The 25,399-nt window shown below is 42.2% G+C and overlaps 2 protein-coding genes across 4 annotated transcripts in view; one reads left to right on the forward strand and one right to left on the reverse strand.

Moving 5' to 3' along the window:
• Nucleotides 1–10,686: 10,686 nt before the first annotated feature.
• Nucleotides 10,687–23,740, reverse strand: Polgarf (POLG alternative reading frame). The gene is made up of 3 exons (XM_075967084.1): nucleotides 22,748–23,740; nucleotides 20,528–20,689; nucleotides 10,687–10,935 (listed from the first exon to the last, which is right to left on the reverse strand). Exon 1 carries the CDS (start codon nucleotides 23,703–23,705, stop codon nucleotides 23,163–23,165), a length of 543 nt encoding a protein of 180 aa, XP_075823199.1. The 5' UTR covers nucleotides 23,706–23,740; the 3' UTR covers nucleotides 10,687–10,935; nucleotides 20,528–20,689; nucleotides 22,748–23,162.
• Nucleotides 23,546–25,399, forward strand: part of Rb1cc1 (RB1 inducible coiled-coil 1) — a 65,469-nt gene continuing 63,615 nt past the window's right edge. For 2 of the 3 annotated variants that reach the window (XM_075967081.1, XM_075967083.1), the window contains exon 1: nucleotides 23,548–23,682. The gene's annotated coding sequence lies outside the window, so the exon portion shown is untranslated. Of the gene's footprint in view, nucleotides 23,683–25,399 lie in introns of all 3 variants that reach the window. The other variant, XM_075967082.1, reaches the window with a different exon arrangement.

A 25,399-nucleotide genomic window follows, 5' to 3' on the forward strand; every position in this document is an offset into this window, starting at 1 on the left:
CGCACTGCACAGAGCATTTGGAGGAAGTGTTCCGAAAGGTTTTGTAGATGATGCTTTGGCAAGGGAGGCTGAAGGAAAGACAGTCAGTTCTATGTAGTTAGCTTTCCCTTCTCACCACTGGCAGAGTGTTGGTGACTGACAGGCATTCTTAGTGTGTCCTTGCTGACTTTGGGAGGGTGTACACAACAGACACACCTGAAACTGTATTAAATTTTTGTTGGAAAGGAGATTCTGAAGACACCTCATGGTAAACTACTTTGAGGCAATGTTTTCTACAATCTTTTTTTTTTTTTTTTTTTTTTTTGGTTTTTTCGAGACAGGGTTTCTCTGTAGCTTTGGAGCCTGTCCTGGAACTCCCTTTGTAGACCAGGCTGGGCTTGAACTCACAGAGATCCGCCTGCCTCTGCCTCCCGAGTGCTGGGATTAAAGGCGTGCACCACCACCGCCCGGCTGTTTTCTACAATCTTAAGTAAGTTTTCTTTTAAGTTGAATTAAAATTAGACAATGTAAAGATGTTTAAATGTAATGTAGACCAGTAAATATGGGTGGGTTAGAAACAGTCTCATGAATAAGCAAGTTTTCCAATAAATCTCGTGAATAATATTAGCTGGACACTTTAAGATAGTGTTGAAATTGCTAGCTTACAGTGCCCTCTTGTGTTACAAAGAAAGACAAGCAGTGTGTTAGGCCCCCTCCTGCTTTTTGTTTTGTTGTTGCTTTTTCTTCGAGACAAGGTTTCTCTGTAGCTTTGGAGCCTGTCCTGGAACTAGTTCTTGTAGACCAGGCTGGCCTCGAACTCACAGAGATCCTCCACGCCTCTGCCTCCTTAGTTTTGAAATTAAAGGCACGTGCCACAGCCACCACCCGGCCCCTCCTGCGTTGTCACGGCTGGCCTAGAACTTCATGTAGACCAACCTGGCCTCAGAACTCAGAGATCTTCCTGCCTCGACTTCCCCAAAGTCCTGGAACTAAAGGCATGTGCCAATGTACCAGACTGATGTGGCACAAGGGATCAAATCTAGGCTTCACGAATGCTAGGCAAGCACTTCGCTAACTTCAACACACTTTCCAGGCCCCCCTATCTGTAATCAGACAGCCCATTCTTGGGAGTCAGGAGGGTGGATGCTGGAAGCAAACCCAAGGCCTCCTCTGTGACATGTACGTACTCTATCCCTAAGTTACATCTCCAGTCCCCAATGGCATCTTTTAAAATAGCTTCTTGCAGGAGTGGGCAAATATGCAAACTCATTCTTGTCAGGCCTCAACTTTTAAAACAATTAGATAAAAATAAAATTATAGGAATTCATCTACTGTGGTAGATAGCAGTATCCTAAGTGAGTGATACAGACGATTTCATATTTAAGAAACCACTGGTAGCTTACACTGTTTGAGGCTTAGCTCTCGATATGATTATTCAAGGACAGTTCTTCCTTAAATCCTTCATAGGACATGATGAGATGAAAGAGAAAGGCAAAGGAGAAAATTAGCAGAGGGGAAGAAAGAAAAAATATCATTCGGTCACATATTGCATTATAATTCTGTAATGACAAGGATAGAAGGATAGGGGGTGTCTAATCCAGTTCTTTTCTATGTTTCTAGTGCTCAGAAACTAAATTCCATTGGTGATATTTGATCTCTACCCCACAAGACAGTTCCAAGACAGAGTCAAGTGAATGATGTTCTGGAATAGTCGGGGGCCAACCTCAACAAGAATACCTTCCTTCCAGAGTGGAGGTGTGGGAATAGAAATATAGCGATGAATACAAAGACACGAATGAAAATAATAACATAGAGACATATAGGATAGTATCGGGAGAGAATTTTTCAGTGAGTACTGAAAATTCACCTGTGTTTAATTTCCAATTGGTTAATATACCCCTGACCCTAAAACATAGGGGTAAAACAGAAGACTGCATTGACGTACAAATTGAAAGACATGGGCAACTTTTATTGCTCACGTCCTAGACCAAACACACTGTAGCGAACCACTCCCTGGGTGGAATCCCAAGTTATTTCCATAAAGGGAACTTAGTTGGCTCCTTAGACTTTTGTTTTAGGTAGGAACCAATTGCTTCCCTATTTCAGGAGCAGGAGGTCTGGCAACTAGCCACACCTGTTGATGATAGTCTTCTGATTTACATATAGGTGGGACCTTTGTTTGAGTTAGAAACACAATAATCTTAAATAAACTAAAAACAAGTCCCAAACTCTCTGACCTTTGGTCTTTTTTTGAGACAGGGTTTCTCTGTGTTGCTTTGTTGGCTGTCCTGGAACTAGCTCTTGTAGATCTGGCTGTCCTCGAACTAACAGAGATCCTCCTGCCTCTGCCTCCCGAATGCTGGAATTAAATGCATGCGCCACCACCGCTCCGCGTGACCTTTGGTTTCTTTGGCCTCCGCATGGAATATATTATATAAAAGAACTGTTTTGTGTTTTGAGACCAGCTAGTTCATACTTGTGATCCCGCTGCCTTTGTCTCTCAAATACTGTAATTGTTATCTACTGGAGCTATCTCCCCACCCCCAAATCACTGTTTTTAGAAACTGTTTCATTTCTTTGTGCCATTAGCTGATAGAGGCATCTCTGAAAAGATGGATGTGGAGAACAGAACAACAAAAGGCAGACCAGGAGCTGGACATACTGATTAATGCCTTAATCCCCTCACTCATAAGGTTGAGGCAGGGAAATCATGAATTGGAAGCCAGAATGGAGCTATGTGGACAAATAATCAAACAAACAAAAATTAAGTTAGAGAGAGATGGATCAGTTGTGTTTTTTTTGTTGTTGTTTTTGTTTTTGTTTGTTTGTTTTTTTGAGACAGGTAGTTTTGTTTGTTTGTTTTTTTGAGACAGGAGTTTGTAGACCAGCCTGGTCTCGAACTTACAGAGATGGCTCCCGAGTGCTGTGATTAAAGGCGTGTGCTGCCACCGTCCAGCAAAGAGATGACTCAGTTATAACAGCACTTGTTGATCTTGCAGAAGACCCAGGATTACTTACCAGTTCCAGGGATCCAATGGACACATTCTCCTATACCATACATACATTCATACACATACAATGAAAATAAATCATTTTAAAAAGAGAAAAACACCCATAAAAACAAAAATGGAAGCAGAAAATGAAAACGAGCATAGGAGGAACATACAAATGGTTTGTAATTCCAGACAACAAGGAAATGACATGCAGACAGTAGACTAGCCAGCCCCTCACCCCTCCATCCCCCACCAAAAGCTCCTGGGATGGGAGTTGGGGGCAGAAGCAGCACAGGCTGAGGAAAGACATGGGCTTGGAAGAGGAAAGGGTACTTTTCTAACTAAATGCAGGCCATGTTAATTGACCTGCTACTACCTGTCAGGTGCTGTATTCAACTCTAAGTATTATACATAGTACTGCTACGGAAGTGGAAAAACAGAGGCATACAGAAAAGTTAGGGTTTTTTTTTCTCTTTCTCTCTCTTTTTTCTTTTTTTAAAAGATCATTCATCTGCTAAGAGGCATGGGTAGGGTCCAGAGCCAGCTTCAAGTTCTCCTGCATCTCAGTTGGGACTGAAACAAGCTGAGGACTCTTCAGAAGGCAAGAGGACTGCAGCAAGGTCCAGATGAGAAGTCTCTCATCTGCTGCTACTCATCTTGAGAATTTAGGTTTGTGGGAGGCCATGGTGCTCCATGCTCCCAACCTTGTGGCCTATCTCATGCCTTCCCTCCAGGCAAGGGGGAACCTTTGTGATAATCACTGAAAGTTTCTAGTGGACAGATATATGCTTCAATGTTGATTGCCTCGACGGGTTACTTAGTCTAGGGTTAGTAACCCACCTAGCAGTTCAGTTATTCCAGGGTCACGGAGAGGCACTACCTGGAATATAAATGGGCTAAGAAAGAGGAAGGAGGCCATGCAAAGTTTGTCAGAGCCTCCGTTTATTAGGGACGGGATACAACTTTTATAGGGTAAAGAGTTGGGGGATGGGCACAGGGGCCTGGGCTCTTGCCGCGTGGTTCACGTTGGTCACATGGTCTGAGTTGGTCTGAGTAGGCAGGAGGTTATCTTCGGTCAAGTCACTGTAGTTCAAGAAGTCACGAGTCGACACACCTAGACCTTTAGATAGTTTTGACTGCGGGGTGGGTTCCGCTAACAGATAGCTCTCCATAAACAGCCAATTTGGGTGTGGGGTAGGCTTTGATTCCTAACACAATTATGGGTGTGGGGTTCTCTGCAGACTCCCCAGGGTGATGGTTCCTGTAATGATTTTAGGAGGAAATTGGCTCCTGACACTTCAAGAATCAAACGTTTCCAGGGGAAAGTGAAGTTTCTTTTTCACAAGTGTGCCATAGGTGTCTAGTGTAACTTCCTAGAAATACCCAGTATTTACAGCACTTCTGTCTTCCAGAGGTGACTGAGAGTTAATTATATACATTATATATGTTCCTTACTCTTTTATCCTGGGTGCAGAGGATTTATGCACCACAAATTAATGAATCTCTTTACTACTAATGGACAGTCTTCTACTCCCAAATAATATTGCATTGCTATTCATGTTATTCTCTGTGCACGCTGACATTAGTGGATAAATTAATTTGCTACTCATAATATTGTAATCAATTGCCAAAATCTCTCCCTTAAGGTTGAAAAAGTTGCCTGACTTTTTCATTCCAATACTTCAACTTAATAAATGCTTTAAACTTTCACTTAAACATGGTTTCTGCATACACATGCTGAAGCATGTAGCTCTGGTTTGTGTCTTTTTCTTTATTACAGAGTGGCATTCAACTGTGTGAATGCACTACAGTTTGTCCACATACCTCCTGATGGACAGTTGGGGTTATGCTCCACAACATGTTTCAAGAGCTCTGTCCGGACTTGTAAGAGGTGAACAAGGCAGACTCCAGAGTCCCGGGTATGCTATGAGGAGAGGCACAGCATGCACCTTAGCTGTAATTAGTTCTACACAAACACCTGTTAGACTGTCTGATCTACCACAGGTATTTGCTGCTGAGTGAAGCAGTAAGACTGTGTCTGAGGGCAGGGAGTGCAAAGTGTCAGGGTGAACACTTCGCTGTCCTCTGTTGATAGTCTTGGGAACTGCAGCGCCTAAGGGGATCTGCAGACACAGCTAGTCTCCAGAAAGCCCAGCTGTCTGGGGCAGTTATTTTAAGATGGAAATGTTTAGGTTGAGAGGGAATAGCCTTTTTGTTAGGGACTGAGATGAATCCCCAAGCCCCCTATAACCTTTTATTGCTTTTAGATTCTGGTTACTCCTTTTTTTTTTGGAGGGGGGGGTGTTTTGAGACAGGGTTTCTCTGTGGCTTTGGAGCCTGTCCTGGAGCTAGTTCTTGTAGACCAGGCTGGCCTCGAACTCCCAGAGATCCGTCTGCCTTTGCCTCCCGAGTGCTGGGATTAAAGGTGTGCACCACCACCGCCCAGCTGGTCACTCTTTCAATTTATTAATTGAAGAAAATATGTCACTAGTTAGCTAAAAAAAAAAAAATACATCAAGACTGTTTTTTCTACTCTAGCGTAAATATGCCCTGTGAGTCATCTTTTGAGTAGAAGAAATAGTCCCAGCTCCCTAATGGCCACCGCACCCAGCTATATTTACAGAGTTAATTCATAGGTTTGCTCTGTGAAAGTGATCAGTTCTCTAAAGTTTGAGTTCAACTCTGCATATCACGACAAAGAGGCAGCTTCGTCTAAGAACTTCATAACTATACGCTGGCATTCTAATATTTGTGTCATGATGTATTTTGTGGGTAGGGCAACAGAACATATCATATATTGGAAATCCTGAAGCAAAGTGGTCCGTACACCCCCGCCCCCGCCATCACCACACTCAATACATTCCAGGACGTCCCCAGCTGTCTATTTAAAGAACACACTGCTTTACAAAGCAAAGATTTTGTTTATTTGTTTCTAGTTTGGCTTGTCGCGTGACTCAGAATGAAGCACTCTGGGTTCTTGAAGCATCAGCTCATGAGGGCTGATGGTGTAGCTCACAATACACTTCTTTTTTGGGTAGGTTTTATTACCTCCACCCCTTGCCATCATTAATTGGAAACTTACGTTTCAAATGTATGGTTTAAAATGGATTGCTTACAAATCTCAGGCCACTGCCAGAATACACACCAAGGAAGCAAAAGCAGGTCATGATAAACACAACCCATTAATTGCATGTTTTGGAAGTTAGCAGCTTCCCCTTGTAGTCTCAGCCTCTCATTTTCATCTTTCTTATCTTAAGTTCACAAGTTTCCACCTACCTCTCAACTATTCCTTTCCATTTTAAAATGCTTTTTGTCTTCTCTTTCCCTGACCTGTGGGGTGTGCCCAAAACAGACCATTGTTTAGCACTTCCCTCCTCTATAGAAGAACATTATTGTTAATTGTTAATATTCATTATTATTATTAATTTTAACAGCAGGGTCTTACTGTGTAACCTAGGTTGAACTGAAACTTTTTTCCTACCTTAGTCTTCCAGAGGCTGTAATGGTAGGTAGGTGTCTTAAGGTTTCTATTGCTGCCACAAAACACCATGACCAAAACTTTAAGTTGGGGTGGAAAGGGTTTTTTTGGTTTATACTTCCAGATCAAAGTTGGAGGAAGTCTGAACAAGAACTCAAACAGGGCTAGAACCTGGAGGCAGGAGCTGCTTACTGCCTTGCTCCCCCTGGCTTGCTCAGTCTGCTTTCTTACAGAACCCAGGATCACCAGTACCAGGACAGCAACACACACAATGGGATAAGCCCTACCCCACTGTCACTATGAGAAAAATGCCTTAAAGATGGATCTCATGGAGGCACTTTTTCAACTGAAGCTCCCTCCTCTCTGATGACTCATTTTTTTGTCAAGTTGACACAAAACCAGCCAGAACACCAAACAGGTATTGCTAGTCTTTTACTGTGGGGAAACGTGAGTCCTCTAGCAATGTTAGCACGCCCTCAATCATTGCTGCTATAACCCTAGTCTAAGACAATTAGAAAGGGTTTTTACCCTCAACTCGTATTCAACTCCCTATGTAAATAAAGTTGACCTTGAACTTCTGAGCACCCTACTTTCACCACCGGAGTGCTAGAACACACAACAGCAACTGTAAGACAGTTATTTTTTATATTCATGAAACAAAATACAAAATAATGTGAATCAGTAATATTTTATTGGTTTTGACTTTTATTACTATACAATTCAAACTTTTTCCCAATCAATTTAAACACAGTGCAAAAAAAAAAAAAGGAAAACATAATAGGTCAGTAGGTTTCTACAGTGTGAACAGATATTTTGAAGCTAGGCTGAGGTGGTCATAAGATGTATGGGAAAATGCTGTAGTTCTGAAGAGCATATACACACAGAATGATAGGACCGAAATTGCTTAGTTTGTGTCTTGGCCATTTTACAGTCATGGTGCTATTATTATTATTCTGAATATGCTGTCAAACTCTAGGATTTAAAGTACTCAAGAGTTGAAGGCATGAACTGTGTTCAACTCAATTTACAACCTTGTGAGTGTACTCTATATACCACCACACACAAAAAGCTGGGTCGTTGTATTGGGGAACAACTATGCAAGACCAGATAAACTCATCAAAAGAGTGAAATGAGGCAGGGCATGTGGCATAGGCCTTTAATGACACAGTCAGCTGGATCTCTGAGTTCAAGGCAAGCCTGTTCTACAAAATAAGTTCCAGGACAGCCAGGGCTACACAGAAACCTTTTCTCAAAAAATAAGTAACAGTAACAAAATAGAAGAAAATAAAAAAGTGAGTCAGGTGGAGGTGGCACATACCTTTAATCCCAGCACTCGGGAGGCACACACAGGCAGATCTCTGTGATTTTGAGGTCAGCCTAGTCTACAGAGTGAGTTCCAGGACAGCCAAGGCTACAGAGCAAAACTCTTGTCTTGAAAGAAAAAAAAAAAAGAATATGTGTGTGTGTGTATGTGTGTGTAGAGAATTAATTAAAATGATTTTTAATTTTTTATAATGTACTCTTAGATAATTAAATCTGAAAACTACGAGACATTGCTGAAATAAGTTAAAACCAATAAAATTATTCAGGTACAAGGAATGGAAGAATTAATTTCATCAAATTAACGATCATACTACCCAACAGAATGCAATGCAGTGCCTTTGAAAAGCCCAGCAACAATTTCTATAGACATAGGAAAAAATCTGAAACTTCACTAAGCTAACAGACATCACAGTTTCTGATTTCAAACTGTATTATATCACAAGGCTATAATAATCAAATGTACAAGATGTTGGGCATAAAAGTAGACAATGGATCAATACAATAGACAGCTGTAGCCAATGTTACCTTGCTGGCCACCTTAGGGGTAACCATCCCCATACAAGTCCAGAGCTCCATTCACCATTCTATTTTGTTTTCCTTAATGTAGTAGATGCAAGGAGGGTTAAATCAGTTCTGTCTTAAACACCACTCAATGGTGGTTAAATAACAGAGCTGATTTAGCAGCGTGGTCACTGAGAGCTAATACATTTCTTGCTTCTCTTTTCTCAAAGCAATTGACCACATTTACCATCATCAGTTGATGTTTTGATTGTTTCTATTCTAAAATGCTCTCAACATTTTGTTTTGACCCATTTGTGTTGATATGTTTGGTTTTGTTATGACTATTTATTTTAGTTTGTGTTTATAATCTGATTGTGCCACAGTGTGTATGCGGAAATCAAAGGACAGAGTTCACAGGTCAGTTCTCACTTTCTGCTATGTGGATTCTTGAGGTCACACTCAGGTCATCAGGCTGAGTGGCTGAACCATCCCAATAGTCCTTTATTTATTTTAAAAAAATCCATGTATAGCCAGGCAGTGGTGGCACACACCTTTAATCCCAGCACTCAGGAAGCAGAGGTGGGTAGATCTCCTTGAATTCGAGGTCAGCCTTGTTCTACGGAGTGAGTTCCAGGCAGTCATGGCTACACAGAGAAACCCTGCCTCAAAAGACAAAAGTTAACACTTATTTATTTCAGGTGCATGTGTGGAGGTCAGAGTTAGTTCTTTCCATTATGTTTCAGGATTAAACTTGGGTTCTGCCTTTCATCTTCACCACTGTTGGTGTTTTACCAAAGTAACTGCTTTGCCACAATCCAAGCAAACTCCATATGGAGATTCTTCAATGCCCATCATCCTGTTATGAAGCAGATTGGTGCTGCGGGGAGCAGATGTGTCTCACTGTCATGAAAAGCCTTAGGTTATTAAAGATCTTAAAAGTCATATAATATAGGCCTCTGAAACGTTTGAAGATCATCTATCTATTAAAAATATATCTGTTTGGCCGGGCAGTGGTGGCACACGCCTTTAATCCCAGCACTTGTGAGGCAGAGGCAGGCGGATCTCTGTGAGTTCGAGACCAGCCTGGTCTACAAGAGCTAGTTCCAGGACAGGCTCCAAAACCACAGAGAAACCCTGTCTCGAAATATATATATATATATATATATATATATATATATATATATATATATATGTTTAACTTTGAAACATACTTAACAGGACTACAAGTTTAAATGTTAAAGATGACTACTAATCTGCATTTTTAAAATTATCCTAACCAGTTTTAATAATAGCTTTCAAGAACTAGTATGTTACATTTTTAAATGAGCTGCACAGGTATAATACTTTCTTTTAAAAAAATATTTATTTATTTATTATGTATTCAATGTTCTGTTTGTGTGTATGCCTGCAAGCCAGAAGAGGGCACCAGACCTCATTACAGATGGTTGTGAGCCATCATGTAGTTGTTGGGAATTGAACTCAGGACCTTTGGAAGAGCAGGCAATGCTCTTAACCGCTGAGCCATCTCTCCAGCCCCGGTATAATACTTTCTACAGGAATACATACACACACACACACACACACACACACACACACACACACACACACACACTACCAAAAATAACCTTAAGTTTGTGCCAATATACAAAACACATATGAATGTAAAATACTTGAGATGAATACTTGTCTTTTTATCTCATAGTCTTATATTCCCACTAAACAACGACAAACATTCATAAGCCACCAAATAACCAAAAACCACCCTCCCCACCCTTGAGAAGGCAGACACTGTGTTTTCTAGACTGCTTCCTCATGTCTGGGAGTGACTGCATCGCCAGGGGATGCTGAGAAAATTGAGATAATGGTCAAGTCCTAAGAAAACTAGCTCTAAATCTCTGTGTAATGGGAAAGTCCAAGACTTATCTGAAGTCCTCGATAGAGCAGCCTGTGAGGCTGGACCATCTTAGCTAGCAGCCTTGAAGTTGTTCTGAGTACAGAACTCTGAGGAGACTGCAATAGTGGCACTCTAAAAGGTTGGAACACCAGGGCCACCCATTTTCATTGGTGTCTGGTCCCCTTGCTCTGAAAACACACAAACTTTCAAAGGTAACATACACATCTGCATTAACATAAATATGGACAGCCAAAGATGTTTTTTGCTTTATATTTGAGCAGGTAAAAGACATCTGTCCAAAAAAAAAACAAAAAACAAAAAAGCCGGGCGATGGTGGCGCATGCCTTTAATCCCAGCACTCGTGAGGCAGAGGCAGGTGGATCTCTGTGAGTTCGAGACCAGCCTGGTCTACAGAGCTAGTTCCAGGACAGGCTCCAAAGCCATAGAGAAACCCTGTCTCAGAAAAAAAAAAGACATCTGTCAACTTAGAAGTTTGCTTGGATTGTATAACCAAACTTCTATCCATGCCTATGAAATGATGGCATGTAATGATAATAAATCATGAGGATTCTATAACCAACAAGAATTATCTTGTCTCACCCAGTCTCAGAGCTGTTCCCATGTCAAGGGATCAGCATGTATGTCTCCTGCTTCGCAGTTTTTCTTGGTTTATTTCTTTATGTCTGTAGTTAAGATTTTCAGATTTTGATTCTTCCCCAATCAAATCTGGTCTCTATTAATTTTGAAGAACCCGCAACCTTCATTTCCTGTGGAAACAAAAGCATAAGCTCTCCCCCAACACAAAGCATCTCTGAATTCTATTTTAAAGTTAAGACATCCCTAAAGTATCTAGGCTGGTTTAATTCATCAACTCCTTTTACAACCCCATGTCTCTCAGCAGCTGTCATTTGTACATCAGCAGTCAAAACAATTCAAAGTGGGGCTGGAGAGATGGCTCAGAGGTTAAGAACACAGGCTGGTCTTCCAGAGGTCCCGAGTTCAATTCCCAGCAACCACATGATGGCTCACAACCATCTGTACTGAGGTCTGGTGTCCTCCATGCCAGAACACTGTATAATAAATAAATCTTTAAAAAACAAAACAAAACAATTCAAAGTCAGTAAAGCACTATACTTTATAAAATCCAAACTCGCTGTGTATTTCCCATCTTTACGTGGCTTTTAAAGAAACATTATTTTACTCTTCTTTAAAGACTTTACTTGCCGGGCAGTGGTGGCACATGCCTTTAATCACAGCACTCAGGAGGCAGAGGCAGGTGGATCTCTGTGAGTTTGAGGCCAGTCTGGTCTACAAAGAGAGTTCTAAAAAAGGATTTAAAGCTACATAGAAACCCTGCCTTGAAAAACAAAATAAACTAAGAAAAAAAGACTTTACTTATTTTTAAACTATTTTTTTTTTTTTGGTTTTTCAAGACAGGGTTTCTCTGTGGTTTTGGAGCCTGTCCTGGAACTAGCTCTTGTGAACCAGGCTGGTCTCTAACTCACAGAGATCTGCCTGCCTCTGCCTCCCGAGTGCTGGGATTAAAGGTGTGCGCCACCACCGCCAGGCTAAACTATTTTTTCCTATGACTGTCTAACCCAGTTTCTTTTCTGCTCTTAAGCACCTACACATACTGTTCCCATTTAAGTTTTTCAGTCTGGACCTGTTTTATTGTGCACCTGCAGTGTTCTCTGACCATATGAGCCAAACCTTGAACGACTAAGCCACAGTTAGGCCCTCCACCACATGGCTTTGGTGGTTGGACCTCATCAGGTCCACGAGAGCCAAGCCTTAAGCCTGTAGCCGTGGCTGAGAGATGAACCAAGAGCTGTGTTTAACTGCATCTAAGCACCCCAGCTCTAGTAAGCCAGCTGCTGGCTGCTTCTACTTATTATGCCAGTTGCTCAAGAGCTCTGTTGCACAGCAGCACCTTGTAAAGAAGCTGGACCCATGGTTTTCTTTTTCCAGCTTCCTCAGACCCTATGTGATTTTGGGCCCCACGTTGGGCACCGTTTGTAGTTGGTATTTTTTTTGGATGGCCAACCCGCTTCCCAAATAAAGATATAGAGATTCATTATTAATTATGAATGTTCACCATTAGCTTAGGCTTGCCCACTAGCTCTTTTAACTTAATTTAACCTGTTTTTATTCATCTACATCTTGCCTTGGGGCTTTTTACCTTCCTTTCATTCTGTATGTCCTACTTTCCTGCTTCCTCCATGTCTGTCTGTCTGGCCTCTGGCACCTCCCTTTCTTTCTTCCCTGCCTGGAAGTTCCACCTCTACCTCCTCCCTTGCTATTGGTCATTCAGCTTTTTATTAGGCCAATCAGGTGCCTTAGACATGTGAGGTAAAACAGCAACACATCTTTACACAGATATTATTCAACACCTACTTCTTCAGAATTCCAGGATATATTGAAGGTCAGAAGAAACAGCAAGTCTCATGGACCAGACAATTATTGGATTCCTGGACTTTTTGTTAGGAGATAACCATTGTTTCACCAAAGCCTATAAACCATATGAATCACACACACACACACACACACACACACACACACACACACACACATTTCTGTCAGTTCTGTTTCTCTAGAGAATCCTAACTAATACAGTATGTCTGTGTGGGGGTAAACAAACATGTATATAGGCACCTGAGATGTCCACAAGAGGGCATCAGATCCCTTGAAACTAGAGTTACAGGTACTTGTGACCAGTCTGATTGATGTACGTGCTAGGAACTGAAAACTTCTTAACTACTAAGTGAGTCATCTCTGCAGTCCCTTGCTTAAATTCTTCTATCACATAGTCTATTGTTTGAACATATAATTACATTTGGTCACCCATTCATTAGCTGAAGCCTACTTGGACTGTCCACCTTTTGAGCTGTGGTGAATTGTGTTTTATGAGCATTTGTACACTTTATTTATTATTGTTGTTAGCTACTATTACTGGTGTTTCTGAGACAGGATTTCTCTACATAGTCCCAGAATTCATAATGTGGCAGGACAGCCTCAAACGTAGAGATCTCCCTACTCCTGCCTCCCAAGTGCTGAAATTAAAGGTACATGCCACCACACCTGGAATTTGTAAACTTTTGTTGGTGGCATGTTTTCGTTTCTCTGGGGGTGGAACTGCTGGACCATGCAGCAACAACTATATTGAGTCTTAGGATAAATCCCTGAGCCCATTTCTCCAAGGGGTCACACCATTACAGTTCCTTAGCAATAGAAAGGTTTCAGTTTCTCTCCTTGCCAACATTTGCTTTTGTCATTTTAAATTTTGGCTAGTCTAGTACACATTATAATTTTGATTTGAATTCTTCTTGACTAGTGGAATTGAGGATGTTCTAATGTGCTTTTAGCTACTTCTGCATACTTTTGCAGAAATGCTTTCCACATTTTTATTCCTTTGAAAATGGTGGCACAAGCCTTTAATCCCAGTATTCTCTGAGTTCAAAGCCAGCCTAATCTATAGAGCAAGTTCTAGGACAGTCAGGGCTACAGAGAAACCGTGTCTTGGAAAACAAAACAAAACAAAACAAAATTTATTTATACATTCTGGATACTTTATCTTTATATGGCTTACAAATATTTTCTCAAATTCTGTGTTTTCTTCTCAGTGTCTCATGAGAATAATGAAGGTTTGATAGCAAGTGCTTTTACACACTGAGTCATCTCACTAGCCTGGAATTTCTCTGAATTTTCAATTGTTCATGGATAGCAATGCAGAAATATGTTCCCAAATTCCTAATACTTTTGAAGATACATGAAATATGAAAATGATAACATTTCTTCTTTAGATTTTACCTTTAAAATTATTTTATTTATTTAAATTTTTTTGAAACAGGCTCTTGCTATGTCCAGAACTCACAATTCTCCTGTCTCAGCCTGAGTGCTAAGATTATAGACATGAATTACATCTAGCTATAACTTTTTGTTTCTAGCAACTCTATTATTCTAAGTTTTATTAGCATTCAATAGTTATACATAGTAATACATTTCATCATGCCATTTTTAAAAATTTTATTTTATGTGCATTGATGTTTTGCTTGCATGTTTGTGTGAGGATGCCGGGTCCCCTGGAAATGGAGTTACAGACAGTTGTGAACGGCCAAGTGTGTGCTAGGAATTGAACCCAGATATTTTGGAAGACCAATCAGTGCTCTTAACTGCTGAGCCATCTCTCCAGACCCACATTATGCCATTTTTATACATGATTACAATGTGACTACAATGTTTTTGATCACATTCACTCCATTATGTCTTCCTGTTGACCGCCTTCTCCCATTGATCACTTCTCTTTCCAGTAGTAACCTTGTGTTTTTATTCTGCCCACCCAATGGTGACTCAGTGAGTTTCATAGGAATGTATCTTACCAGAGCATAGATGAAAGGTTATTTACATGAGCAGAGGCATCTTACCAATGGCTATACCTGTTGGAAGAGGCCGCTAGTTAGTTCTTGGCCCCTTAGCCCCTAAATAATCACACAGAAACTGTATTAATTAGATCACTGCCTGGCCCATTAGCTCTAGCTTCTTATTGGCTAACTCTTACATATTAACCCATTTCTAGTAACCTGTGTATTGCCACGTGGCTGTGGCTTACTGGCTGAAGTTCCGGCGTCTGTCTCTGATGGGGCTACATGGCTTCTCTCTGACTCTGCCTCCTTTCTTCCCAGCATTCAGTTTAGTTTTCCCCACCTACCTCTATTCCCTGAGCAGTCCAAAGACATTTCTTTATTAACCAATGGTATTTACAGCATACAGAGGGGAATCCCACATCATACACCACTAAAGAAAGCATATCTGGCCTTCAATCCCAGCACTCGGGAGGCAGAGGCAGGCGGATCTCTGGGAGTTCGAGGCCAGCCTGATCTAAAAGAGCTAGTTCCGATAAGGGCACCAAAGCTACAGAGAAACCCTGTCTCGAAAAACCAAAAAAAAAAAAAAGCATATCTGCCTTCATGAATTATCACTACTTGCCGGTAAATACTCAATGAAGGGTCTTCACAAGTCTCTATTATTCCTTCATGACAGAATGTTGATGATCCCTATTTTGTGCAGGTCTTGTGCACACAATCACAGGAACTGAGAGCTTAAGACTGCTACATCTACTTCGTGCCTAGATGACAGCAGTTCACAACACCCTCTCCCAGTACTCTGGCTCTTCCCGTCCTCTATTCTGAAATGTTCTGTAACCTTGGAGGGGGTGACACAGATGTACTGCTTATGGCTGAGAATCCATTAGTCATTTATTCTTAGCACTTTGGTTCACTGTGAGTCCGCAAACAGCATTGATCACTGGGGAAAGCATCTACTCTGATCAAAGCTGACAACAGTATTAATCTATGGGGCATAAACACAATTATTTAAAAGGTAGTTTGTCAGGTACTTCGTCTTCATTTAGCAGAACAGCTGTAGTTTCCATGTTAGGGTTTATGGCCTCCCTAGCCAGGTGCTTTGACCAGGTTTACAATGTGGGATGTGAATTCCCTCCTGTGGAGTAAGCCTGAAAACTAATCAGGAAGTCATTGGTTACACTCACAGCACATTCGCCACTACTATACAAGTGGGCACATGTTGCCTGGTCAGTATTGTACCCTGCAGGACCCACAGCTGAGGAAGACCACTGATGACTCTTCTTCCTCAGCAGCCTGCACAGCACTTCACAGGACTATGAGGACCAACCAGGAGTAGGGAAGCTTCCATGTCAGTTCCAGCGTGGTTTTTCTATGTTCTATTATACCAGCACATTATATACCAAAACTTAAAACCAAAATCTGTAACTTAACAAAAGCTGGCTGAGATTATTTCTTGGTGACATTCATTTTTTTTTAAATCTTAAAATGGGATGGTAACATTGTTATTGGGAACATCAATATATGGAAGGAAAAGAAGCATTCATGCAACTCTTGTCTTTGGTCAGCTCCCAGACCCTGGGATATGGATTCATAAATAGGAGGTGACAATAGGCTCCAACACATGAATGTAAATGGATTAAAAAAATTAAGAAATATTTTGAAAGAGTTATTTATTTAAAATATTCTTTTAAATTAAATTAAATTAAATTAGTGTTTAAACTCAAGTACACACAAACATTATAGATTTCAAAAACTGCTGGGGTTAGTTTCATTGTCCAAGGAGTACTGACTGAATTCTAGGGTGTATTGGGGAATGGATACTTAGGCTTCTAGAAAAGAAAATACTACATGTTAAAGGTTCTACAAGGCTTGCTGATTGGTTACAACTTCTGTGATTATGGAGACTGGAAATGTTGCAGGTCCAGAGTCAGATTATCTAGGGCAATTTTACTTTCCTTAGTAGACACTCATTGCCCCCTGGCTTCCACTAACCCAAAAGTTAAGGATGTCAACAGGTAACATTTGAGACCTATAGTAGAGATTTCCCCACTTTCCTGTAACCCATCTGACCTGATGCTACTACCAATGTATTTGGGGGGAAATGCCTTGATTTAGGACTTTCTTTTGTTCTAGAATTAAATACTTATTTTAATCATTTTCATAAACTAACCTGAATCCATGTTGTTTGGGTCATGGTTACTTGACCTTTTTGAGGTGAGAACTGTATTTGTATAGATAATTAATACAGTTAGTACTGTATAATGTCCCATGTAATGTACAGAATTAGGTGACAAAGGTTAGGTGTTCCCAATATGATTTTAAGAAGAATTTGCTGGACAAGATGGTACAAACCTCCAATCTCAGCAATCAAGAGACTGAGGTAGAAATGATATTCATGAGTTTGAGGTCAGTCTATGAAGCCACTCAGTTGTTCTCAAATGCACACACATAATATATAAATGCTTTAAGGTTTTGTTTTGTTTTTGTTTTGGCTGGCCTGGAGCCTCTATGAAGACCATAGAGGCTGGGCTCAAATTCACAGAGATCACCTGCCTCTGCCTCCCAAATTAAAGGTGTTCGCCACCACACCTGGCATCTGAAAACTTTTAATACAAGAAAACAACTAAAACAAAAAAAAAAAGGAATTTGATCACCATTCAAATGTAAATTAATCAATTTTCTTGCTCCTACATGTCACCTAACCTATTAGCTATGTATGTGTAAATTACATACCTAATTTTTTTTTCAAGACAGGGTTTCTTTGTGTATCTCCAGTTGCCCTGGAACTCACTCTGTAGACCAAGCTGGCCTCGAACTCAAAGATCCTCCTACCTCTGTCTCCCTAAGTGCTTGGATTAATGGTGTGTGCCATACATACCCATTTTTTACAAAGACCAAGGCAGAGTTGAGAATGATAAATTCAAATTAATCTTAGATCCAATATAAAAACTCAGAAAGCTTTGCAAGTAGATTTAGGTTTACTTGAGGTATGCATTTGAATGACCCTGGATTTCATTCCTAGGACTACACAAAATACACACAAAAAGACAGGTCTCCCTAGACTTTGTGTCTGGTTAGTGGTGTAATTAGTGTATGACACTCAAACAGATACATTTTAATACTTTTGTTCTAGTATGTTCAAACAATAACCATAGAAAAGTTGAATTTTTAAAAAATTGAAACTTTGTAAGTCAATCAATATTTAAAGAGAGTTTAAAACAAATTACAAAACAAAAATATTAAACTAGGCTGGGTGGTGGTGGCACACGTCTTTAATCCCAGCACTTGGGAGGCAGAGGCAGGCGGATCTCTGAGAGTTCGAGACCAGCCTGGTCTACAAGAGCTAGTTCCAGGACAGGCTCCAAAACCACAGAGAAACCCTGTCTCAAAAAAGCAAAAAAAAAAAAATTATTCAATATTTTTTGTTGTTGCTGAGATAGTTTTTCACTATGTAGTCCTATAGGCTAGGGTGACCACACCCTTACTATTTATTTAGGATGTTTGATACAGGGTCGATGTAGTTCTGGCTGTCCTGGGATTCCCTGTGTATACCAGCCTGGACTTGAATTTACAAATTCATCTGCTTCTGCCACCTGAGTGCTGGGATTAAAGTTGTATACCAACACTGCCAGTTACAGAAGGTTATAAGCCACTATATAGGTGCTGTGAACTAAACCCACAAGTGCCTTTAACTGCTAAGTCATTTTTCCAGCCTCTATTCGAGTCTTTATGTAAGCCTAAAAGTTATAACTAATCATATCATTTGTTAATCTTCAGCATCTACTAATTTTGTTTTATAAAACTGGAGATTGAATCCAGTGCTTTATGCTCTATTACTGAGCAACATCCTCAGCATCAACTACTAATTTTAACAAAACATCTGCAAAGGATACAATAATGTATTAATTTATACTTATAAAAACAAACAAACTTGGCCGGGCGGTGGTGGCACACGCCTTTAATCCCAGCACTTGGGAGGCAGAGGCAGGCGGATCTCTGTGAGTTCGAGGCCAGCCTGGTCTACAAGAGCTAGTTCCAGGACAGGAACCAAAGCTACAGAAAAACCCTGCCTCGAAAAACAAAAACAAACAAACAAACAAAAACAAACAAACTTGTAGCCAGGCAGTGGTGGCGCACGTCTCTAATCCCAGCACTCAGGAGACAGAGCCTGGTTTACAGAGTGAGTTCCAGGACAGGCCCCAAAGCTACACAAAGAAACCATATCAAAAAACAAACGAACGAAAGAAAATTGTAGGTAGTCAAATATGTACCCACTAGTCATTCTTTTTACCCTAAATAACATGTTCTAACAAAGTTTTACAAAGTTTTTGTATTTAAGAACGTCATAAACCAGGTGTGGTAGCACACGCCTTTAATCCCAGCACTCTGTAGCTAGAGGCAGGAGGATCTCTGCATTTAAGGCCAGTCTGGTCTACTTATGAAGTTCCAGGACAGTGGGGACTACTTAGGGACACCGTCTGTAGGAAAAGAAGAGCCACAAATCAAGGTACCTTTCGCGGGGACTACATAGAGACACTGTACGAAAAGAAGAGCCACAAATCAAGGTACCTTTCGCGGGGACTACATAGAGACACTGTACGAAAAGAAGAGCCACAAATCAAGGTACCTTTCGCGGGGACTACATAGAGACACTGTACGAAAAGAAGAGCCACAAATCAAGGTACCTTTCGCGGGGACTACATAGAGACACTGTACGAAAAGAAGCGCCACAAATCAAGGTACCTTTCGCGGGGACTACATAGAGACACTGTACGAAAAGAAGCGCCACAAGTCAAGGTACCTTTCAAATGGGTGGAAACACTGGTATTACAGCACAGGAGGAGCAGTCCCAGCTGTGGGTCTGAGTTGTGTGTTATCTGATGACATTCTGTTTCTGGGTTGGAGGAAGTGAGCCATCAAAACATTCCTAAACAAGTCACAGGACTGGTAAGTCATACCAAGGTAGGCAGTGAATAGCGCCTAAGAGGGCTGTTAGTCCAAGATAATTTAGCTCTGAAGCTGCACTATTCCAGCTTTCCACGATCAGTAAGTTCTAATCAACACCTCACCTTTAACAAAGATATGGCTTTTCTCTGGTAAATGCAATGCACAGCACTTAAGTGGTTTTACAGAAAAACAGAAAGAGCTGTAAGATGAGCTACATTTAAAGCCAACAACCAGAAACACAAGGAACAGAATTATGACTGGCATGATAATTCATTCATTAGGATTGAAGATTTCATGGCTGAGAAGTGAAGATGTTCTCTTATGAATTAAGAGAGAACTGTGAAGGTGTTGGGAGTAGGGATTTCAGGATAATACAGCTTGGAGAGTAGGGAGACAGTGGAAAGCCAGGAATCCAGATATGCAAATATTCACTTCAATATTTCCTTTACAGTAAATTGTAATTGGACATTTCTCTCTCATCAGGGCCCAAATACCCAGGGCTGCTTTCCAAATAATTGGTTCAGAGGCTTAATATAAATTATAAACGCTCGACCAAAAGCTCAGGCTCATTAACTAGCTCTTTTTTTGTTTGTTTTGAGACAGGGTTTCTCTGTGTAGCCCTGGCTGTCCAGGAACTAGCTCTTGTAGACCAGGCTGGCCTTGAACTCAAGGAACTCACAGAGATCCGCCTGCCTCTGCCTCCCGAGTGCTGGGATTAAAGGCGTGCACTACCACCGCCCAGCTTAACTCTTACATTTTAAGGTAACCCATATTCTGTATTTACGCTCTGCCATGTGGCAATACCTTTCCTCAGTACAGCATGCCCATCTTGCTCTCTCCTGAGTCTGGTCAGCGGCTCCTGACTCTGCCCTTCTTCCCATCATTCTTAGTTTGGTCACTTATACTTCCTGCCTGGCTACTGAGCCGTCAGCATTTTATTAGACCGACTAAAGGAGAAATCTTTACAGTGTACAAAGGACTGTTCCACAGCAGTGAGTCACACTAAAAAATGAATGAGGAGCTTGTGAGATGGCTCCGAGAGTAAATACACCTGCTGCTGAGCTTGATGACCCGAGTGCAATTTTCAGGAAACCGTACGATTGAAGGAAAGAATTGACTCCTGCAAGGTGTCTTCTCTTCTCCACGCGTGTGCTATTGCACAAACATGTGTGTGTGCGCGCGCGCATGCGTGTCTCTTAAAAATAAATGACTCCTGAAAAAGTATTTTGTATGTACAGAGAGCAAATTGATTAAAACTGAAGGATCGCTGGAGGACATAAACTTGAAAACAAATGTTAATAAAATTAATAGACTTTTGGAAACTGGAAAGAAACATTTATTTTAGGTTACAAAAGGCATGCAGTTTACAAAATGTATAAAAGGTACAAATAAGACAAAATGTCACTTTGTATTTTAAAGAGTTTTGATTGCTGGGTGATGGTGCACACCTTTAATCCCAGCATTCAGAAGGCAGAGGCAAGCAGATACCTGAGTTTGGGGCCAGCCTGGACTACAGAACAAGTTCCAAGCCAGCCAGGGCTATAGAGAGAATATAAACAAACCAATGGTATAGGGCAGCTTTAGGGTCTGTAAACAGAACTGAAGACAGAAAATCCTCTTCATCATCAGTGCCCATGGCACTTTCAATAGTGACTGACAACAGCTGAGTTATCATTTAAAAAATTAAAAATATTGACTTTATGTTGATGAGTGTTTTGCCTACACTACATATGCCTGGTACCTAAAACTGTCAGAAGTGGGTGTCAGATACCCTAGAACTGGAGTTGTGGGTTTTTGAGAGCCACCAAGTGGGTATTGTGATCTAAATGCAAGTGCTCTTAGTCATTAAGCAAGCTCTTAAAAGCAAAATTTCAATCAGTATTTTAACTTGTTCAAAACAGACATAATTTTTAAAATGAGTCGAGGACAAGAGTAAGTATCTTTCATCTCACACAGCACCTAATCCAGAGTGTTTTCTAATTACCTGAAACTTGAGGAAATAATTAAGTAATGGACAGGGGTTTTGAAGCAGCAGGAAGGAGACAACACAAGCATGGCCAATGCACCAGTAAGTTCAAATAAAAAAGCTTCAGCATTGTCCGTTCAACATAATTTAAAGGTCCCTGAAAATCTGTTTGCAGTTTCATTGAGAAAAGCCCAGAAGGCAAAACTACGACTGGATTAAGATGCTTCAAGTGGTGCTGCAAGAGGACTTCATTCTTGTTTATTATGGAGTAGAGTGTTGAAGAGAATGGGGGAAAATGGTTTATGAAGAGAAGACTTATAGGTACACATGATTAGCAACACGTATCTCCTAGGTACTCAAAAATATATTTAACAGAACTCAGGTAACACGCTTTCACTTTCGTCTTAGTAAAGAATTTGAGATGCATATAAACTCTAATCATGTCCTCTGCAGTATAAAGTGGCAATGAGACATTTGTAATAATAGTTCCCCAAAGAAGTCAGGGTCAAGATCATCACATTAGTTTTTAGTAGATGGCCATGAGGATATGTGGTGCTCTCACGTTTGAAACCCGACTGCATCTGTACGGATGAACGGCACCGATTAACTGTGAGAAACACCAGGTAAAAGCCCTGCTGTGCTAGTGTGCGGGAACTCCAAAGAGCTGGTTCTCTCCTCCCACAATGTGGGTCCTAGGACGGAGACCTGACTGTTGTAAATTCAGTGTGAGAGAGACCATGGCTTACCCTCTGGTCATCTCACCAGCCCTGTTTTTCAGTCAATCTCTAACTAGACTTTTCTTATATATGTAAATTTGATGTGCTAGTAAAAAAATTTTTCTTTAGTCTTGACAATTCATTCCTTACCCTGATGCATTATAATTTTGTGCTTATTTTCTTCACTCTTGCTTTACTTTGCTTGGCTAATATATTAAAATTCTAGGTTAAAAACACCCAATATGTATAATAGCATGTCAAAAATCATAAAGACAAGTATCTCTGGGATATGGTGCAAAGTTCAAAACACAGTGATCTAAACAAGCTCCGCTCCAGAACAACTCTGAGACGCAGCTAATGCTCACCAGCCCATGCTTTCCAGTCTTTACTACAATAAATGAAGGACTGCAGATCTGGCTCTCAGTTTGTTTGTTTTTTTACTTTGAGATAGCAGTCCTGAACTTTTACTTCAACCAGAAATTCCTGGAAACAACAATTTAATAAGTGGGTCACAAAATTAGTCTGCGTGTAACATTGGCTCATCAGATTTTAAATTTGTAGCTTCAAGTCCTTGCCTGAGCACGATTACCTTTCCAAATTTAATATTCTCCCAAACGGACGTCTTCGTCCCTAGTCTTGAAGTTGTTGACTCATTAGAGACCTCGGTATCGCACGGTCGTGCCGCTTACAGTCCAGTGCACTCAGCTTCGTTTCTCCTCTGCTGGACGTGCTCTCGGTTTACCTGGTGCGCCTGATTCTGTGCCGCCCTACCCTTACGAAGATGCCAGGCATACTTTCCGAGTTGCCTGCCGCCCAGGCGGTCAGGGTATGAGTGCCCCAGGTGACAGTCGGCTGACCCAGTCACCGACCTCAGTGTTGCCCCGGCAGTCAGGGCGGCCAAGAGGCCCCGGAGCTGGACAGCGCTCAATCTTCCGCCTCCGGTTCCTCGCCTGGGGCTGCTCCAACTTTGGCGGGGTCGCTGTGCCGCGGCCAGAAGGTCAAGCTCACCTTGGGGGATCGCAGTACCTTCCCGTGACTGGGCTGGACAGACGAGCCGCAGCCGGGCTGCGACGCCGGCGGACCCAACCGCGCCCTTCCCGGCTGCTCAGCGACTTCCGGATCTGCGCAGACGCCCCGGCGACGCCGTCCGGAGCGCCCCTCCCCCGGCTGGCTGTTTCCCGGCGTGCTCTGCGGCGGAAGGGCCGAGTTGACAATAACAAACCCCGCGGCGGCCCCGACCCGGTGTCACCGAGCTCGGGCTGCCTTGGGTCCCAGTGCCTCGGCGGGCTGACTCCGGTCCCCGCGCCGTGCCAAGAGGTCTGAGCAGCGGCTGCGGCCGACCCCGCAACCGCCAAACCTCCGGGCCGCGCCGGGCTCTCGGCGGCCGGGCGCCGACGGTTGTGTCGGTTGGCGGCGCCGCTGGAGCGGTTGGTGGCCGCCGCCGAGGCCAGGGCGGCGGCAGAAGATGGTGCCGGGGGCCTCCGGCTGTGCTGCTGCCGCGGGCGGAGGAGGCGCTGCCGCCGGGTGAGTGCCGCCCCTGCCCCCATCTGGCGGAGGGCTCGGGGTCCCTGACGGGATTGTGGGAGCGGTTGTCGGCACGGGCTGTCAGGGTCGCCGCGCCGGTCCTAACCGGGGACGGTGGGATCCGCCGGCCGCTGACAGCACCGCGGGAGCGGCGGGGCGCCCCGTGCCCGCCAGAGGTCTGGAGCGCGCGGCCTCCGCCACCTGTGTTCGGCGCAGCGGTGTGTCGGGCTCTGGAAACCCGAGAAGGGTTGGACCGCGGCCGAACGGGAGTGCACTGAGGGGTGGAACCCCAGAGGTGAAGCCTTTGTCCCGACCCCGGAGTGCGAGCATGGGTGTAAAGTTACTCCACGGAATGACTCAGCCTCCGCTCGCCCCACTGATGAATTTGGGGTGAGGGTGTATGCGGGTTCCAAAACTTGGTAAAAAAAAAATGACAGCTTCCGAACGTAGTGTCTGTAGTTTCTCCACAGGCTGGTGGATATGCGGTGGTGACTGTTTATGGTTTCGTAATTTTGCCCTTTCCGTCATGAGTCTTAAAATGTGATCATTCTGTGAACCTGTATAGGCCTGGTGCCACGACATTTATGCACTCACTTATTGATAAAGTCCCTGTAAGACATTCAGTTGGGTGGGGATGTTGTCATGTTTTTTATAACTGTTAACATTTGCCCATTTTGGTAAGCATTTTCTGTAAAAGGACTTTAGCCTGATAAGACTTATTATTTATCTGGGGGCTTGCAAGGCTAGCAGTTTAGAGGCAGCCTAAACAGTCAAGCATGTGTGCTTAACCAAATATTGTTACTGTATTTCAATAGGTGATTTTTTTTATCATTGGATCTATAAATAGGCCGCTGTTATTTTGTGTGAGGATATCTTTTATTTAGTATTAATACAAAACATGGCATGGATTGACATTTTCTAGCTAATTTTTGTCACGTGTTTAGCGTTTACAGCTGTGCTTAAAACTTTATCTAGAATCTAGGGTTAGAATCTTGCTGCTAAATTTATCTCAGCATTCCGGGTAACTGAGACAGGAGGATAGCTTTAGGCTATTTGGGTTACTTCGTGAGTTACAGTGCTTTTGGGAAAGGTAGTGAGACCAAGTCTTGAAAAAAGAAAAACAACAAAAATGGTAGTTATGTCATGAGGCACATAACGTATTATTTGCATTGATTAATCTATTGCTGTAACTAGTTAGTGGACTTGGGCCACATTTTAAAAATAACTTAGTTTGTTTTGAATTAAATTGTGAGGTAATTTGGATCTGATTCTCCCAGTGTTGCTGGCAGTCAGCGAAAACAATAAAGCAGTCAGCCCAGAGACAAGAACTGTTTGGTTCTCTTTGACAAACATCAGGGTGTGGTGGGGGCACACCTTTAATCTTGTCATTTGGGAGGAAGAGGCAGGCAGATCTCTGAGTTCAAGGCCAGCTTGGTTTACACAGTGAATTCCAGGCTGGGCGGGGTTCCATACTTAGACCATCACTCAATTAAAAATCAAAAGCTAGTAAAGTTTTTTCAGTTTATCCCTAAACCTATCTACACTTTTTTTGAGACACAAGAGTTTCACGACGTAGCCTCCGCTGTCTTACAGCTTACTCTGTAGTGCACACGCACACTAGCTCTGACCTCCGGCAGCAGTCCTGTGTCAGCCTTCTAGTCCTGGGGTGGTAGACTCTAGCCACTGCAGCCTGCTGCCCTTTCAGGAGACGCAAGGG

The sequence above is a fragment of the Microtus pennsylvanicus genome, chromosome 3 (genome assembly GCF_037038515.1).
Source record: "Microtus pennsylvanicus isolate mMicPen1 chromosome 3, mMicPen1.hap1, whole genome shotgun sequence".
Classification (NCBI taxonomy): Eukaryota; Metazoa; Chordata; class Mammalia; order Rodentia; family Cricetidae; genus Microtus; species Microtus pennsylvanicus.

Excerpts from the sequence above, each read along its gene's own strand:
- Polgarf (XM_075967084.1), bottom strand. The coding sequence starts at position 23,705 with ATGGGGGCAGGGGCGGCACTCACCCGGCGGCAGCGCCTCCTCCGCCCG.